A 16,533-nucleotide genomic window follows, 5' to 3' on the forward strand; every position below is an offset into this window, starting at 1 on the left:
AAATGTCAGCACTCTGATGTGAATGATGTGATATAATTACTAGCATGCTTGAAATTATTTTTTAAGAGTCTCAATCCCATGTTCATACTTTATTTATGTTCTGTCTACAATGCTGCTTTCAATATTTTCTGAGAAAAATCTCAGGTAAAAATACAGAAAAGGACCATACAAAAGCTTTTGTTTTAAAATAGAACTCAATGCAACATGAAATATGTCAGAAATTGCCCCCTTTTTGCAGAAGACAAGCGGATAAACATTGTGGGACACCGTATCGTGCTGGTGGAGCTTCAAGCATGTAATCTTGGGCAGCCTGCCCATAATTATCCAAAAGCAGAGGCTGGGCACAAGAGCCCACCAATGGTGAAAGCCCCTTGCCTACATTTGCTGAGATCAGGTTGCATTCTGTTCTGCCACATGTCCATAGGTATGACATTATAAATCCCCGAGTCTTCCTGTCCTCTCAGCAACCACCAGAATCAAACCATCTTTCCTTGCTAAACTTTCCCTTAGCTGCATCCCATTATTGTGCCACCCAATACAAAATTCACATTTTGTCCAAGCTATTGGAATCATATTCTATTTTTAAAAGTAGCCTTACTCTTTCTTAATTCAATTGCAGATAAATAACAGTAAATGCTTAAAATGTATGCAAAATTTACAAATTTAAAACATTATATAAATATACAAATTTTACATCATAAATACAGTCAATCACATCCTAATTATTCAGTTCATAAGCTTCATAAGTCCTCACTGACTTTCCATATACAGTACTTACTCACACCTTCATTTCATTCAAGATCCCAGTTTCAAATCCAACTATTTTTAAATAACTTTTAATAATTGAATTGCCATCTCAATAGACATGGTGGGGGGAATGTTATGGAACTTAATTACGCCATTGCTGATTAGATATCAAATAGTGAAACCTTTCAAGCAAGTGTTTAAAAACCTTATCCCTCCCAGTGTGTCTAAAACTTTAACCATACACCAACAAAACACTGCAACTTTCAGATCTCCAGTGTCACCCAGCCTTGTTCCTTCAACGTTCCAGAATCCCAGAGTAAACTTTGTTACTGACAGTCAAAAAGATCAACAGAGATTCCAATCTTCTTTGAATACAATCTTGACTTTTCAGGTCTCTTAGTCCATTTTCATCAAGTTAAGAACTGAAGCGATTGCAATAAATTATCACATTACCACAACAAGTTTAAATTATTAAACTCAATTCTAAGGACAAATCAATTGTGAGTGTGTTGAAGTTCTCACAAATCGCCACACTAGGAGAGTGCACCTGGCATTCTTGGGAGAGGGGGGTGGGATGTAATTTTTTTTCGCACTGCAGCAAACTTCACTTTGGTGACTTCTGTGAGTTTTCCATAAATTGGTTAAGGATTTCCTTTGTGCCAGTCTGCCACTGTAGAACAAGATCTAGTGGTGTCTGTGCATTCTGTAATAAGACAGCACCAATTACAAAATGCAACTGTTACAATTCAATATGTTAAAAAGTGTTAAAATATTGTGAAATGCTCACAGCAATACATTGTTGTACATATTCTTAAAACTTCCATGGTGTTACAGTGTGATTCCACAATGTGTACAAAATGGGAAAGGCTGAAATACTGCACCCTATTTGCCTGCTTTTCCTGTTCTAATTTCAGACCTGATCCACAGGCTTTCAATTCACCTCCTAATCCCTTCCTTGGGTTGCCTCCCACTGATATAGCTATTCACATGTTCTTTGTATCTTCAAGGTCTTTAATTTCTCTCATGCTTCTCTATTATCTGATGTAAAAATCATGCTGGCCATCTAATAATTTCTGCTTTTTGTTTTAAGCAGGTGATAGGTCAGACAAGTCACCTTTCAAGTGCTGCTGACAGACCTATGGTATTTCCAGCTTTCCTTTAAAGATTTGGAGTATATTTCCTCTTAAGTTTTTTTTTAAATAAATTTGCATCCAAGCATTTTGTTGATCATCCGAGTTGATTATTTTTTGAGTCCAGGCAATTTCTGTACTACACTTACATCTCGCAAAGCTCTCCCTAAGGACCACTTTTGAGTTTAAAGTGAGCAGCTATGTTGAGATTGGTGCTGTGGAGATGTAGACTTTACATAACTTGCCTGTCAAAATACGGTGCTGTGCAGTTGCGCATATGCTGAAGGTAATACTGACTGGCATGACAATCAGTTGGTGTTATAGTCAACGCACACTTTATTCAACAGTACAAGAACATGTTTAAACCGCTCTTTAAACTTGTCAAACTGATTACTCCAAAATCTAAACCATTTAAAGTTATTTAATTCACATTATCTTGGAATTTATTTTAAGCACTGAATCCCCAGTTTACTGTTGTATTTATGCTGCTTAGTGGAAATTGTTAGATAATTCAAATTTTCTATTATGAAAAGTTACTTCAGGTTATCACCAACATTATATTCACTGATTTTGAAGATTCTCGCTACAAATTCGATTTATTGTACAACTGCTTATAATGGACAAAATATCTGTCGGCAAACAACACAATTTCTAAGTGACTTACACTACCGAACAATGAAGGTTGCTTTAACGTTGGAGATCAACGGCAAATGTATTAAGTGCTTAGCTTTATTTTGCATTTTATCTTAGCGAACCCCACTTGCCAATATTACTTCCCACAATTTAAACAAAATGAGAAGATTTAAAATACTTATAGCCTATATATTGTTTCAACAATGTAGTACTACATGTGGTCCTTCTAACAGTGTGATTGAGCTGAAAAATGTTATTTCCACAAGTGTATGAGAAACAATATGCTCCATCTAATTATAATCATACATGATTAATCACAAGTAAGCTTTTTGATGTCAGGATTCCGCTTGATTAAGTCGGATAATTACCACTCAAAAGATAAGTCCTAAATTTAAGGTCAAATCAACCAGAATCATCCTGATACCATTCTGGTCTACATCTGGAGTTGGCTACTGAACAAAAGCGCCGAGGACAGAGCTACTGCGCTAAACAAGTTCCTTCTAGCATTGTACTATCTTAAAGGTATTAACTTCGTTCCAAAATTGCTGATTAAACCCGAAATGTTCCGGCTATGAAAGAACATAGAGGAGGGGATGGGGAAGGGGTGAATTTCCTCAGGGCTTCTGGCATTCCACCACTCAAAGGTGTAAATGGATTTTTCACTGAGTTTACAGCGGTGAAACGGAAAAAGTCCGCAGAAAATTTTACCCCTCAACCACCCAATGTATTCGTTGGCATCCGATTTCCACTAACTTTCTGATACGCCATTCAAGAGAAAATAAAACCCGAAAATCAAAGGGCTTTATAGAACTAGAGATTCCAATGGCTCTAAATGTTGTCTTACTGATTGCTATTTAGCTGCTTTAAGCTAACCCTGGTCATATCCTTTGTTAGCCACTGAATCTCCTGGTATATGTTCTTCAAAATGATTAACAAATTATGCCATTTTAAAAAACAATCTTCAAAGAATCTAACTTCAACAAATTCCGCTTTAAATCCCGTAAAGGTTGCAAGTGAATATATTTGTCTATTATTGCACTTACGCTGTTTTTTAAAGTTGGATTGGCTCCGTAAATCATCAGCAGCTTCATCAGTCGGTAACGGCTCAGTCTGACTGCATCGTGCATAGGAGTGTCCCCTTCCTTCAGAAAGTGACATTTGGGAGATAAAGGTTACTATTCAGTAAAATCACATTGTTTTCACCATAGTCAGAAGCCCGGCTCTATTGTTTAAAATTCCCCAAAAATAGCCTCTGAAAAATCCACAGAGGTAAGGCGCCTGTTTACCTAGAACAAGTGCATTCTCTCTGGATATACCTCACTCTCACTGGACACACCTCACTCACCCAAGTCAACGTAGCTTAGGCACGGCGAACCAGTCAGTGATGTAAATGTTCTTTATTACTATACAACAGGCAGAATACAAGTACTGTTCCCAAATTAAAATGGGTGCAATGCTGAAACAATTGTAAGCTCCCACAATGGAATATTAAAACGTGGGTTGGTTTTCCTCTTTCCACCCCCAATTCCCAGCTTAAGCACAAATCCTCCCATGGCTGCCCTCCACTTGACCTGATATAAACTAGCTAGTCCTTCTAAGTTCCAATTAGCTGCAGATGCCCAATATTCCCCTGGTGCAGAACCTGCTTTTAGTAAGATCCTGTGCCTAGTAGTGGGCTGGAGGCGGATGCAGGAAAGTCAACTTTTGCAGCAAGCCCAAGAGGCCGACAGTAGCAGCGACCATCAATTTTGACACCTAATGTCCAAAACCAAGGGTTTCCAGCCAATAGTCATTCTGCTGGCCATATGGCAAGTAACGTATCTTGTTAGCGCCTCCAGAACTGTGTTCACAGTCCTTCCTCAGATCCTCTGATCTGAGGGAGCTGTGTTTAAGTTAGGTTATAATTTTATAAATTTATATATAAGTTTATATATCATCGCGGAATTTAAACACTGTTATAGCCTCGTCTTTTACAGCTCTCTTTTACAGAAGAAATGAGTCCAATATAATCATAAGGCAGATAGATAGACAGACGAATAGATAGATAGATAGATAGATAGATAGATAGATAGATAGATAGATAGATAGATAGATAGATAGATAGATAGATAGATAGATAGATAGAAAGATTTTTTACATGAGTTAATACATACTATATCTCTTGCATTCAGATCTGCTCCACATGCAATAAGGTGTTCAGCACAATCATAGTGTCCAGTTCTGACAGCAACGTGCAAAGGAGTACTAGATAACTGTATGAAACAAAGGCAGAGAACAGTTATTGGCAAATAGACTTTATTGCGCGTGAATCTTGGCATGATATTTGATAATACGGATAACTGCTCACCTTGTCTTTGGCGTTTACATTTGCATCTTTGTTTAACAAAGTTTTCAGCACTTCGAGGCTACCACCACGACAGGACCAATGGACCGCCGTTGCATTGAGCTGTGCCAGAAGCAATTTAAATAATTGTCGTTATTATGAGTGGCGCACATTTCGCAATTAACGTGAATTAAAATGCCATACAAAACGTTTGCAATTACACGACGGGATGGCATAAATCATATGAAAATGCAGCATGCAGTGTGTACACTCAGCTCTGTTTGTCTTGTGTCCCCCCTCAAACCAGAACAAAATTGTAGGTACATATGAACAGGGTTAAGTTATTTATCCCCTCGAGTCTGCTCTGCCATTCAATTAAATTGTGGCTGACCTGTAATATACTTTTACCCTTTAATAGCTTTGGTTAATAAATTTCTATTAATTTCAGATTTAAAAGTAAAAAATTATCTAACATCAATTGTTGATTGCAAGAGAAAGTTTCCAACTTCTATTGCTCTCTGCATGCAGAAATGTTTCCTAACTCCATCCTTAAAAAGTCTATCTCTAATGCTCAGGCTATGTTCCCTAGTCCTATACTCACCAACCAATGGAAATAGTTTCGCACTACCTATGATATTAATTCTCTTTAGTATCTTGAAAACTTTGATTTAATCATCCCTTAAACTTTTACATTCCTAGTTTGTGTTGTCCTTCCTTGTAATTGAGTCCCTGGAGTTCAGTTATTGAAAAACACGCTTTCATGCAGTCATTGTAAGAAATTATTAGAGTTAATATTCCCTTAACCTAATGTACTGCCTTAAAGTGCACGATTTATGCATCGCTCATTTCACCCGTTGGTGTGTCTGGACGATTATAGATAGATATTGATGATCGGATCAGTACCATATCTTGAAACTCAATGGAGGCTCCGGCTTCTAGTAGCTTCAGTACAATCTCTCCATTTCCCTCTGAGCAGGCGCGGTGCATGGCAGTCCTGTTAAACTGTTTAAATATATAAAAAAAAACAAATGTTTGTTTCGTTCCCTTTAATCAGCCAGAATTACAAAAAAAAGATTGGCTTTTTATTTTACCTGGTCACACACATCTGGATGCCCCCCATCCGCCAGGTATTTCTCAATCACAGCAAGATTGTTGTCCACTGCCGCCTTCCAAAAGGTTTCCACATCAACAGGTCCAGTCTGGGGCAGAACACAGGGAAGGGGTTAGTTTTTAGAAGACCAGCTCCATTTCTTTATGTTCTCACTTTTGCGCCTGTTGCCTTTAACTTACGACAGTCTCGGCTTCCTGCTCTGCTGGGGGCTCTACAACAATGGCCTTAGATTGCTTCTTCTTCTTCAACCTGACGATGAATTGAAGGTCATCTATCGTTTCAAGTTTCAGCCTCTGCTCCTTTGGCTTTATCTAAACACAACAACGAGAATCGTTAGTGAAAGCCGAACACACCCTAGCGCTGGCACACATCAACACTGAAAAGCCTAAGGGGTCGAAAGGTAAATGTGATATAATTTGAATGGTGTTAGGTTGCAATTCGAGTTAGACGCACTGCTCGGCATGTAAGCTGGAGCAAGGGTAAGTCGCTGGCCTTTGAATACGAGGCTGTGAAGGGAATACGAGAGAAATTAATTTTTCCCCAAGGAGCGTACGTTTTTGCTGTGTGGCACTGGCTGTAGTTGCTCTTTCTGGTGGCTGTGGCTGGGGATGAAGGGGAATGGCGCTGTCTGGGCTTTCAGCCCATCCTGCTTCTCGATTGCCATCGCGGCACAGTATTCTCCATTTCCAAACTCTTCTTGCACCCTCCGCGGCTCGGCCTCCCATCCCGCGGATTTAACCTCACTCTTCTTGCCAGTCACCTGGTGGAAAAGACACGAAATTAATTAATTCGGGCGGAGGAGGCCCCTTCAGCCGCGTTGAGCACAACCATGCGGAAACCAGTTCACCCATGGTGGTTGACAGGGCCCTCAACCGTGTTTATCCCATCTCCCGCGCATCCGCCCTCACACCTTCCTCTCCCTCCCAGAACCATGATAGGGTCCCCCTTGTCCTCACTTATCACCCCACCAACCTCCGCATTCAAAGGATCATCATCCGCCATTTCCGCCAACTCCAGCATGATGCCACCACCAAACAATCTTCCCTTCACCACCGCTCCCCCCCCCCCCCCTCCCCCCAGGCATTCCTCAGGGATCATTCCCTCAGGACACCCTGGTCCACTCCTCCATCACCCCCTACACCTCAACCCCCTCCCACGGCACCTTCCCATGCAACCGCAGAAAGTGCAACACCTGCCCCTTTACTTCCCCTCTCCTCACCGTCCAATGGCCCAAACACTCCTTTCAAGTGAAGCAGCATTTCACTTGCACTTCCCTCAATTTAGTCCACTGCATTTGCTGCTCCCAATGCTGTTTCCTGTACATTGGAGAGACCAAACACATACTGGGTGACCGCTTTGCGGAACACCTTCGGTCTGTCCGCAAGCATTACCCAGACCTCCCTGTCGCTTGCCATTTCAACACTCCACCCTGCTCTCATGCCCACATGTCTGTCCTTGGCCTGTTGCATTGTTCCAGTGAAGCTTAATGCAAACTGGAGGAACAGCACCTCCTCTTCCGACTAGGCACTTTACAGCCTTCCGGACTGAATATTGAGTTCAACAAGTTTAGATCATGAACTCTCTCCTCCATCCCCACCCCCTTTCCGATCCCCCTTTTTCCCAATAATTTATATAGATTTTTCTTTTCCCACCTATTTCCATTATTTTTAAATATATTTTCATCCATTGTTTTATCTCTACCTTTTAGCCTATTTCGATCCCTTCCCCTCACCCCACCCCCACCAGGGCTATCTGTACCTTGCTCGTCCTGTTTTCTACCCTTAATGTCACCTATTAGCACATTCCTTAGATAATATTACCACCTTTAACACTTCTTTGTCCTTTTGTCTATGACATCTTTTGGTTATCTCCACCTATCACTGGCCCTCTATCCAGCTCTACCTGCCCCCCCTCCCCCTTTAAACCAGCTTATATTTCACCTCTTTTCTATTTTTACTTAGTTCTGTTGAAGAGTCATAGGGACTCGAAACGTTAACTGTGTTCCTCTCCGCAGATGCTTTCAGACCTGCTGAGTTTTTCCATGTATTTTTATTTTTGTTCACTATCCAGAGCGCCGGTCTCCTCCAATAGAAACGAACTGAATTACCATCTACTCCAGTTTATCAAATTCCAATTTAGGAGGAATGACTTTTATTGTGGATGAAATTACGGACAATATCCCAGTCCAGTTAAACTGTCCGATAAATCCATTTGCGATATATTTTTAAGCAAATTTCATGTTTGAATTCATAGTCCCTGTCACTTAATCAAACCAACTGTCCATAAAACGTAAGAGTTTTCGCTGATTTATTAATGCAACTTTCTACCTAATAGAATATCATCGTTACTGTGGCCGTTTGAACGCCAAGATACCCTGGGTCATTCACCAATAAAGAAGCGATGATACGTTCATGCTGCTGTGTATTATTCTCATTCTGTAACTTATCATTGCCGTTCTGTTTAATCACAATGTATTAAATTGTTGACGTATTCTCCTGTCTTATAAAACATTTAACCGAGACTAATATTCATAGTTATTGCAGAAATACACTAATGCATGCTCATATATGATTCACACATTAAATATTGTTCCTTTCACTTGAATCAATGGATCCTGTTAGAAAACCATTTACAATCGAATGACAATATTTTTAAACTCTGGTATAGGATATTTATCACTAGCAGGGACATTACATATAACCTGCAATTCATGTAAAAACAACCGCTGAATAAGATATCTTTAATAATATGGGTTGATTGCATTAAAGTTCTTACCAGATCTTCAACTCGTAGCATAACCATGTTGCCAGTAGTTATTGGAAAGGAAGACTCCTTGAATCCAGTTGAGTTCCCTCAGTGCCCACTGCAAACTTCTGATGAGCCTCCCAGCCTCTACATCCCTTATATATAAAATTGGCGCCTCTGAATGAGGTCATGTTCCAAGCTGGGAGCTTTACCCAGGGATCGGTCAGGACCACCGCTTCCTTGTCATTCCGGGCATAGTGGGAGGCGTGATCTCATGTCACAAGACCTTTTTAACCAGGGGTGAAAGACGCCTTTAACACAGACAAAACTGCATATATTAAGCATCTGAAATGTAATCCTTGTGCTATTAGAACTGACTAAAGAAGCAAACTATGCTAATCACGTTGCCACCTCATGTTTTGCGTGACAGCTGTCTTGCTGAATTCCAGAGATTTCTTTTACCAGACGAGCAGATCCGAGAAAATAAGAGCGCGTAAAATGCATTAATATCGTAATTCACCTTGACTCACAGAGTCAGGGCACACACACAATATGGACTGGGTGTGAATTCCCGTTACATCCTAGGCTAATTTTAATGGGTCTCTCACAAGAGCGATTTGTCACAGAGACAAATATATATATATATATTTTCAAACCAGCTCATTGGTCACATCGAAGTTTCTACATGGCTGCATCTGAAGCCGCTTCACCTTGCTGGGATCAACATCCCGACGGTGCTTCCTGCAGATGATGCAGTCACAGACAGTCGGGTCATCTTTTTCGGAAATACTGGCCCCAGGGTAAGAGGATCGCTATCCACACTATGAAAAGATCGGCGTAAATAGATGCTGCTCCATGTGGTTTATTGAAGCGACAGTAAACAACATAGTTCAAGCATAGAGGTCTGTGCGAGCAAGTGCATTTACGGCGTTGACAATGTACATTTTACCTGACATTTGTTTCACTTTACACATGTTGTTTGTTCTGCTTGGGTATTTCCAGCATTTCATTTTTTATTTTTATGTCAAATTTGCTTTTGCTTGTCATTTCCTCGCTTCATTACTTTAATCAACGATATTTTCACATCCCACCTTTTATACTGTATACATTTCTGTCTATCCGACCTTCACTTCGCCCAACCCATATTCACTGGTTTAATTGTCCTATTTTCAACCTCTTAACACAGACTCCATTCCCTTCCAAACACAATTTAATAAATGGCTGTGATTTTCTTTCGGCAGAATTCCATGAACCGGCAAGAGGAAACAAGTCTCAATGACCTGGATAAACGTGGAAATGAGTGGGGACACGGGGCTTTAGTGAACATTGGCGCTCCGTGTTTTACAAATATAACCTTCAAGAGCTGATTTCAGTTTGGCTTCGTGCGGAGTGATGAGTGACGCCAATGTAGTGAGTGGCGATGTGGATTAAATTGGACAGACATCCATAGCATAAATCATTACCAATGACATAGCCACAATTTGACAGCGGAAACACAGATGTTAAACAAATACACAAACAGTCAATGTTTATTATTGATTGCCAAATCAGATAAGCAGAAGAAATACTGCATCGGAGCCTGAATGGGAGATATGAAATCCGAGTTGAGGTTCTAATAATATTTACTTTGATTATGTAAGCGTGATATTATTTATAGTATGATTTAACACGTGTATTTACGTTTGTCTTCTAAGAACGTGATACACTCGAAGCAAGTGCTTATCCCTTTGTGGATTTAATTGGTATGTAGCGACTAAATGCCCAAATAGAAATAAACAACAGCTCACGAAAGAATCCCTCAGCCTCAGCTGTTTTATTTGCACTAAGAATAACACTTGTCAGTCTTGCTGTCTATGAATTGAGTTCATGATATCTCTAAAATAAATACTGTACTGTATCATTCCGAAGTTTAAAGGAAGATGCCTGCACCATTTGTTAATATTGAGACTGCAGGCATCATATCTGGTTTCTTCTGATGTTTTACTGATGCATTTATGGCCATGTGTGAACATGTGCTATCTCGCACAGTGTGTGAGGTTATCCCAAGTACAATGTGCAGCGAGAACACAATGCTTCCGTGGGAGGGGCTCAGCGGGGAAATGCTGCAGGGAAAAACCTTCCGTGTACAACTACTTTGCTATAGGAAACACCTGCATCCCACCGAGTTGTCAGTGTCTGTTTTTCGGCCAAGGTTTTCATGTGGGAACTCGGGGTGAGGGAAACAGTATATTAAATTTAGAGTGGGGAAAACGAGCTGGGAAATTGTTCTATTGCCTTTACCCTTTGAAGTTCCAGCTTTAAATTTGGAGGTGGGGGGGAGGTGCAGAGTAATTTCTAGTGCAAGTTGCACTGTGAAAGATGTAAAACACTTTTATGTTCAATAATGAAGAAATGAGGTCTTGTGGCGCAGTGGCAGGGTCCCTGCCTCTAAGCCAAGGTTCAGTCCCACTCCAGGACTTGACGGCCAAGGAAGGTGTGGTCATAAAGCGGCCACACAGTTTGAGTATCAACTCGTAAATCCTTCCAACATATACCATTGGCAAGCGTTTTGATGGAAAGAAATCGGGGCCTCTGTCATCATTATCCATAGCTCCAGGCTGCACCATGCATGTAAAAGGATATGTTGCCACAGCAACTAGGCCCCTTTAAGGGGCATGGGGGAGGGGCGGGCAGGGATACGGGGTGACACTGGTTGGTTCCGATGGCTGGACAAACAGTGTGGATCAGATTGGTGCTGACAGCATGGGGGTTGACCCCCATTCTGGCTGGGGTTGATTTGGAAGCTGCCTCCTTGCGCTGCCTGCGGTGGTCATCGTGGCACGGTGGCTTGGACCTGCCTTCGGGCAGAGAACTCGAGAAGAAGGAGGAAGAATTATATGAAGATTCAAAGTTTCCAAGATACCTTTGATACTGTCAGCTATCGATTTGTAACAACATTTTTGCTCTCTATATGTATTAAATTCCAAAACATCAGCAATATATCAAAACTGTTTGTAGTATGTAAATGCTAAATAACTGATTATAAGAACAGTGTGTGCTGCACAAATGTTGTGGTAACTATTGTGACTTATTAACATTTAATTGAATTTACAGCACAGAAGCAAGTCATTCAGCTCTAAACTCGTGTCTATGCTCCACAGGAGCCTCCTCCTGCCCTACTTCATCCAACTCTTACTGTATATTCTTTCACCCTCATGTACTTCCCTGGCTCCTCCTTAAGCGTATCCACGCTATTGACCTCAGTAACTCCATGTGGTAGGACGTTCTATATTACAACCACTATCTGGGTAAATAACTTTTTGCTGAATTCTTTTTGGGATTCATTAGTGACCCCCTTCTAGTTAACAATAATGGAAGTGATAGATCGTGGGTTTTCATCATTGGTACAACTCTAACTATACCATTCATCTTAAAGGTACAAGCATGATAAATGACAGTAAAATCACAATTCATTTTAATCTGACATAAAGCATGCCGCAGACACTCAGAGCTTAACCATCCATACTTTTTCAGTTCTGTATGAAATAAGAATGTGTTAGTCCACCAGTGAACCCTGTGTATTTACTATCCCAGACAAGTCAGAATATGTAGAAGATTGTGATTGCCTTGGGAAAAAGCAGTCTTCAGCAGAGGTGGAAGCTGTCCGGCTGCATATTACACAGTCCCCTGCTTGTGCTGAACAGGCTACATTCTTCCCAGAACATGGGCACAAATTTTACCTTTGTCAGCTGTTTCTTTTTTTAAAAAGTTTATAGATCTGCACTGACAGTTTTAGATTACAGAGACCACACTTGGCCCATTCAGTGAATGGCAAAAATATCAGCCCATAGCAGTGACTTAAAGGAGAGGGAAAAAGAGTGGGGGCATGTGTTTGTGTGTGACCGAGAGAAACAGAGATAAAGGATATTGTTACAAATCTCAGCTTTTATTTGGTGCTCAAACAAAAGCCAACTACATTTTTATGAAGCTAATACTACAATTTTATGCATGTCATCATAATTATGGATGTCCTCCATACACTGCTGTTTACTCCAAAAGGTAGTAAATATCGCACCATCAATCTGTTGCACTAAAGCTATAACATATAGCCCTCATTTATTTTAAGTAACATAAGTAATTGGAACAGCCAGATAAGCAAATCATGGCACAAATACGTAGAAATCAGTCCACAAGGGGTCCAGAATGTATTTCTTGTACAAGTCAATAACCCTCAAAATGTATGGAAGAAGACACCTTTCATAGACTTGCTGATGTGATGTTTGTATGAGAGTGAGACAATATTCTTGCTCACTGCATGAGGTTCAACCAAGTGTGAATTCTAGAGAACGTAAAATAAAAAAATTGAAGTGAAGATATCAAGAAAGGAGGAGTGGGAGGAGTGGTGGATTGGACACTGGCCTATCACCTCTACAACCTGTGTTCAAATTCAGTGCAGACAGGATAAAATTGTCTGTTTGATCCATGGTTCTACTTCTGGTTCATAGGAGTGAAGGATTGGGAACTTGATATTCCTGGCTACAAGGCGCCAGATTTTCACCATGATGGAGAGCCTCTCTGTTGTGGTGAAAATCCCAGAAATCCTAAGTCCCACATGGCATGTTCCATTTTCACAGGGGCAGGAGCGCATGGTTTGTGGAGGCAGCTCATCATTTAAATCACCAGCTGCCTCCACTTAAGTGGGAATTTGATAGGCTAGGAGTGTGAAACCTGTAGTGTGCAGATTAGACCAGGTCTGAACGTGGTGGATTCATTTGGATAGCCAGGGTGCCCTTTAGAGAGGCAAGGTACCCCTTAGGATCTGGTCCTGGAACACCTTTGGGGTAGATAAGTAACCCTTTGGGAGAGGTAAGGCGCCTTTTGGGAGAGGTAAGGCACCCTTTAGGATTGTTAAAAGTAAACATGATTATGTGTAAAAAGTGCATAAACTCATAGGAACTGTCAAACTGTCAAAGAACTGTGAAGTTGCCAAGAAACTATCAAAGCTGCCAAGGAGCTGCCAAAGGATACGAGGTGAGTTGGCATGGAAGGGTAAGGGCAAAGGATGGAGCGGAGGCATGTGTTGGCATGAATTGACACTAAGATGGCATAAAGGCTATAAAGGGCCACGGGGATGTGGGTGAATAGGGGGTATGAGGGGGGCATGGGGGATGGTAGAGAGGCATGGGTTGGCATGGGTATATGAAGGACGATTGGAGGTGGGTGGGGGCATAAGGTGGCATAGGTTGGCTTGGGGAGAGTGTGGGGTGAGGAGGATAAGGGCTAGAGGGCTGTTTTTGTACTTTTTAAATTTAATTCAACACAGTGCCAAAGTACAGAGGCAGGTCATCCGTCTATCTCGCCTCCACACCCGGCAGCCTCCGTGCATGTTCCTGGGGCAGCGGGCCCGACTTCCAATCCAGCCTGCCCCCTGGAGTGAAAATCCAACCTGTGGGCAGCCATTTTTAATGGTTGGGTTCACAGAGCAAGGAGTTCTGTCTCTGAACACCTGGGAGCGGAAACCTGAGCCTAAGTATTCAATAAAAGTCAGAAAGGGAAAAAAAGGAAAGGGCGGGAGATAGCAGTACCTGTATTGATCAAATAGCCAATTACCACACTGGCGAGGAATGAGTAGCTGAGGAGTCAAAGATAGAGTCTGTTTAGTTCGAATTTAAAATCAATAGAGAAGCTATGAAGTGACAAATATACCAAAGGCCACCAAATAGTGTAAAATAGCTGGAGGGGTAAATTTACAGGGAAATTACTAAAAGGTGCAAGAACTACAGTGTAGTGATAATGGAGAACTTTAATTATTCTAAAATTGTTGTAAATACCTAGTTCATCATTCATGTTAATATTTTAGAAGTAATTTTTAGTACTGGGACAATTCAAGTTGTAAAGGGTAAGGTAACTAGAACTTAGTGATTGCTAAAACATCTCAAGAAATGGCAGTTCAGAAAGCTACCCTTGTTTGTTCAACTGAGTCAGAGTAGAAAAGATGGAGCCATTAAATAGGACGTGGACTTACTTAGCTGGAGAGCTGGAGACATGATGTTTACACTGCTTGCAAAGAAGTGCAGACCAGAGAGATGTTTTGGTTTAAGAGTTAGAGCTAAATTAATTTAAAAGCATTCAGTGAAACCTGAAAGATCACGTCTTCATGGTGATAGGTGGAGTTTAAGAAGGTTCTCTGGTTTCAATTTATCTGTGTGTTTGCTGGGAGAGGGGTGGTTGGAGTTTGGACTTCGTGCAGCTTGCAGCTCACAGAGAAGCCTGGGAGCTATTTGGAGCATTTATGGTTCAGAGAAGTCCTGAGGAGCTAAGAAGGCAGCAGAAGGTCACTGGTTCCATGCTGGAGACAGTTAGGGCTCAGAGAAGCCCTGGGAGCCATTTATAGCTCGGTGCAGCTAAGAGGCTGACATTTGGAGAAACACACGGCAGTGCCAGCTTAGTGAAGCTAGGGGTCTATGAAAGATTTGGAAGTGTTCTTGTAATTAAAGGTGAGAGTGCAACTTTGTGAATCCCGTGGAACACAGTCTCAGGAGGAGAGATTGAAGCATCGAAAGGTAAGCACTCATTGAGGCAGTCTGAGTTGGAGTGGATTTTGAGAGAAGTTAGAGGTTAAATCTGCAAAAGTGAAGAGCTGAAATTCTTCGAGAGGGAGACAGAATTTTAATGAGATTTCATGACTAACAGTTGTCACATGTCTGGGTGGGATGCTGAGAAATCGTGGGATCCATCTTGGTCACACCTGCCATTTAATGTGCAGTGTGGTGTATTCAACTACAGTTTGCCTGTTAATTCATATTTACCTCATTTTAATTCTGAATGCTAGAGTATAGGATATTGGAGATTGTTTTACTTTTCTTACTTTGTATAGTAAAGTTCATTTTGTTTGCTTAAAACTGTGTAATCTTGTGCCTTTATTCTCCTAGTGGGTAACTGGAATTTCAAACTTATTCTACTTTAAACAAAAAGTTACTGGTTGCTAACTAGATCGTACCAAATTAGCTGGATAAGTAACAGTGCAAGGAGAAAGATGAGGGGGGTGGAATTCTGGAAATGTTTCCAAGAAAACTTTCTTGATGCAGCCCAAGAGGAAGGAAGCAGCGCTGGGTCCAGTCCTGTGGAATGGTGTGAGAAAATTGGAGCATGTTATAGTGGGAGAGCATTTGTGGAACAGTGATCATATTATTAGCTTTAGAATAGCTATACAAAGGAACAAGGTATAATCAAGCATAAAAGCATTTAACTGGAGAAGGGCTAATTTCAGTGAATCAAAAAGGGATCTGGCCCAGGTGGATTGGAATCAAATGTTGGTATGCAAGACAGTAATTGAACAGTGGGAGACCTTCAAAGAAGAGATGGTTCAGGTCGGGAGTAGACACATTCCCATGAGTGGGAATGGAAAGGAATCCAAAACCAAAACCCATGGAGCTAAAGGGACAGTGGCAACATGGATACAGGACTCGTTGAGAAACGTAAAGCAGAAAGCAGTGGTGAATGGTTGTTTGTCAGACAGGGGAGGTATACAGTAGTACTCCCAGGGGTCAGCATTACAACCACTGCTCTTTTTGATATATATTAACGTAATGGACTTGGGTACATGGGGCATCATTTCAAAGTGTGCAAAAGATGAAAAATTTAGAAATATATTCAACAATGAGGAGGATAGAAACAGACTTCATGAGGACATAGACAGACTGCTGAATTAGGCAGACACATAGCAGATGAAACTTGATGCAGAGAAGTGTGAAGGGATACACTCTAATAGGAAGAATGAGGAGAGGCAATATGAACAAAATGGAACAATTTTAAAGAGCTGCAGGAAGATAAAGAATTGGGTGTGTACGTACACAAATCTTATG

The 16,533-nt window shown here is 41.1% G+C and overlaps 1 protein-coding gene and 1 long non-coding RNA gene across 2 annotated transcripts; one reads left to right on the forward strand and one right to left on the reverse strand.

Annotated features, from left to right (window-relative positions):
• Positions 1-76: 76 nt before the first annotated feature.
• Positions 77-8,856, reverse strand: ankrd1b (ankyrin repeat domain 1b (cardiac muscle)). The gene is made up of 9 exons (XM_078565987.1): positions 8,720-8,856; positions 6,498-6,704; positions 6,124-6,255; positions 5,925-6,032; positions 5,737-5,835; positions 4,858-4,956; positions 4,664-4,762; positions 3,554-3,652; positions 77-1,450 (listed from the first exon to the last, which is right to left on the reverse strand). Exons 1-9 carry the CDS (start codon positions 8,744-8,746, stop codon positions 1,352-1,354), a joined length of 969 nt encoding a protein of 322 aa, XP_078422113.1. The 5' UTR covers positions 8,747-8,856; the 3' UTR covers positions 77-1,351.
• A 148-nt stretch (positions 8,857-9,004) lies between these two features.
• On the forward strand, positions 9,005-10,483 carry LOC144695074 (uncharacterized). Its single transcript, XR_013579859.1, has 2 exons — positions 9,005-9,489; positions 9,931-10,483. It is a non-coding gene; the product is annotated as an uncharacterized LOC144695074 (long non-coding RNA).
• The last annotated feature ends 6,050 nt before the right edge of the window (positions 10,484-16,533 follow it).

Source organism: Cetorhinus maximus, chromosome 20 (assembly GCF_964194155.1).
Source record: "Cetorhinus maximus chromosome 20, sCetMax3.hap1.1, whole genome shotgun sequence".
Classification (NCBI taxonomy): domain Eukaryota; kingdom Metazoa; phylum Chordata; class Chondrichthyes; order Lamniformes; family Cetorhinidae; genus Cetorhinus; species Cetorhinus maximus.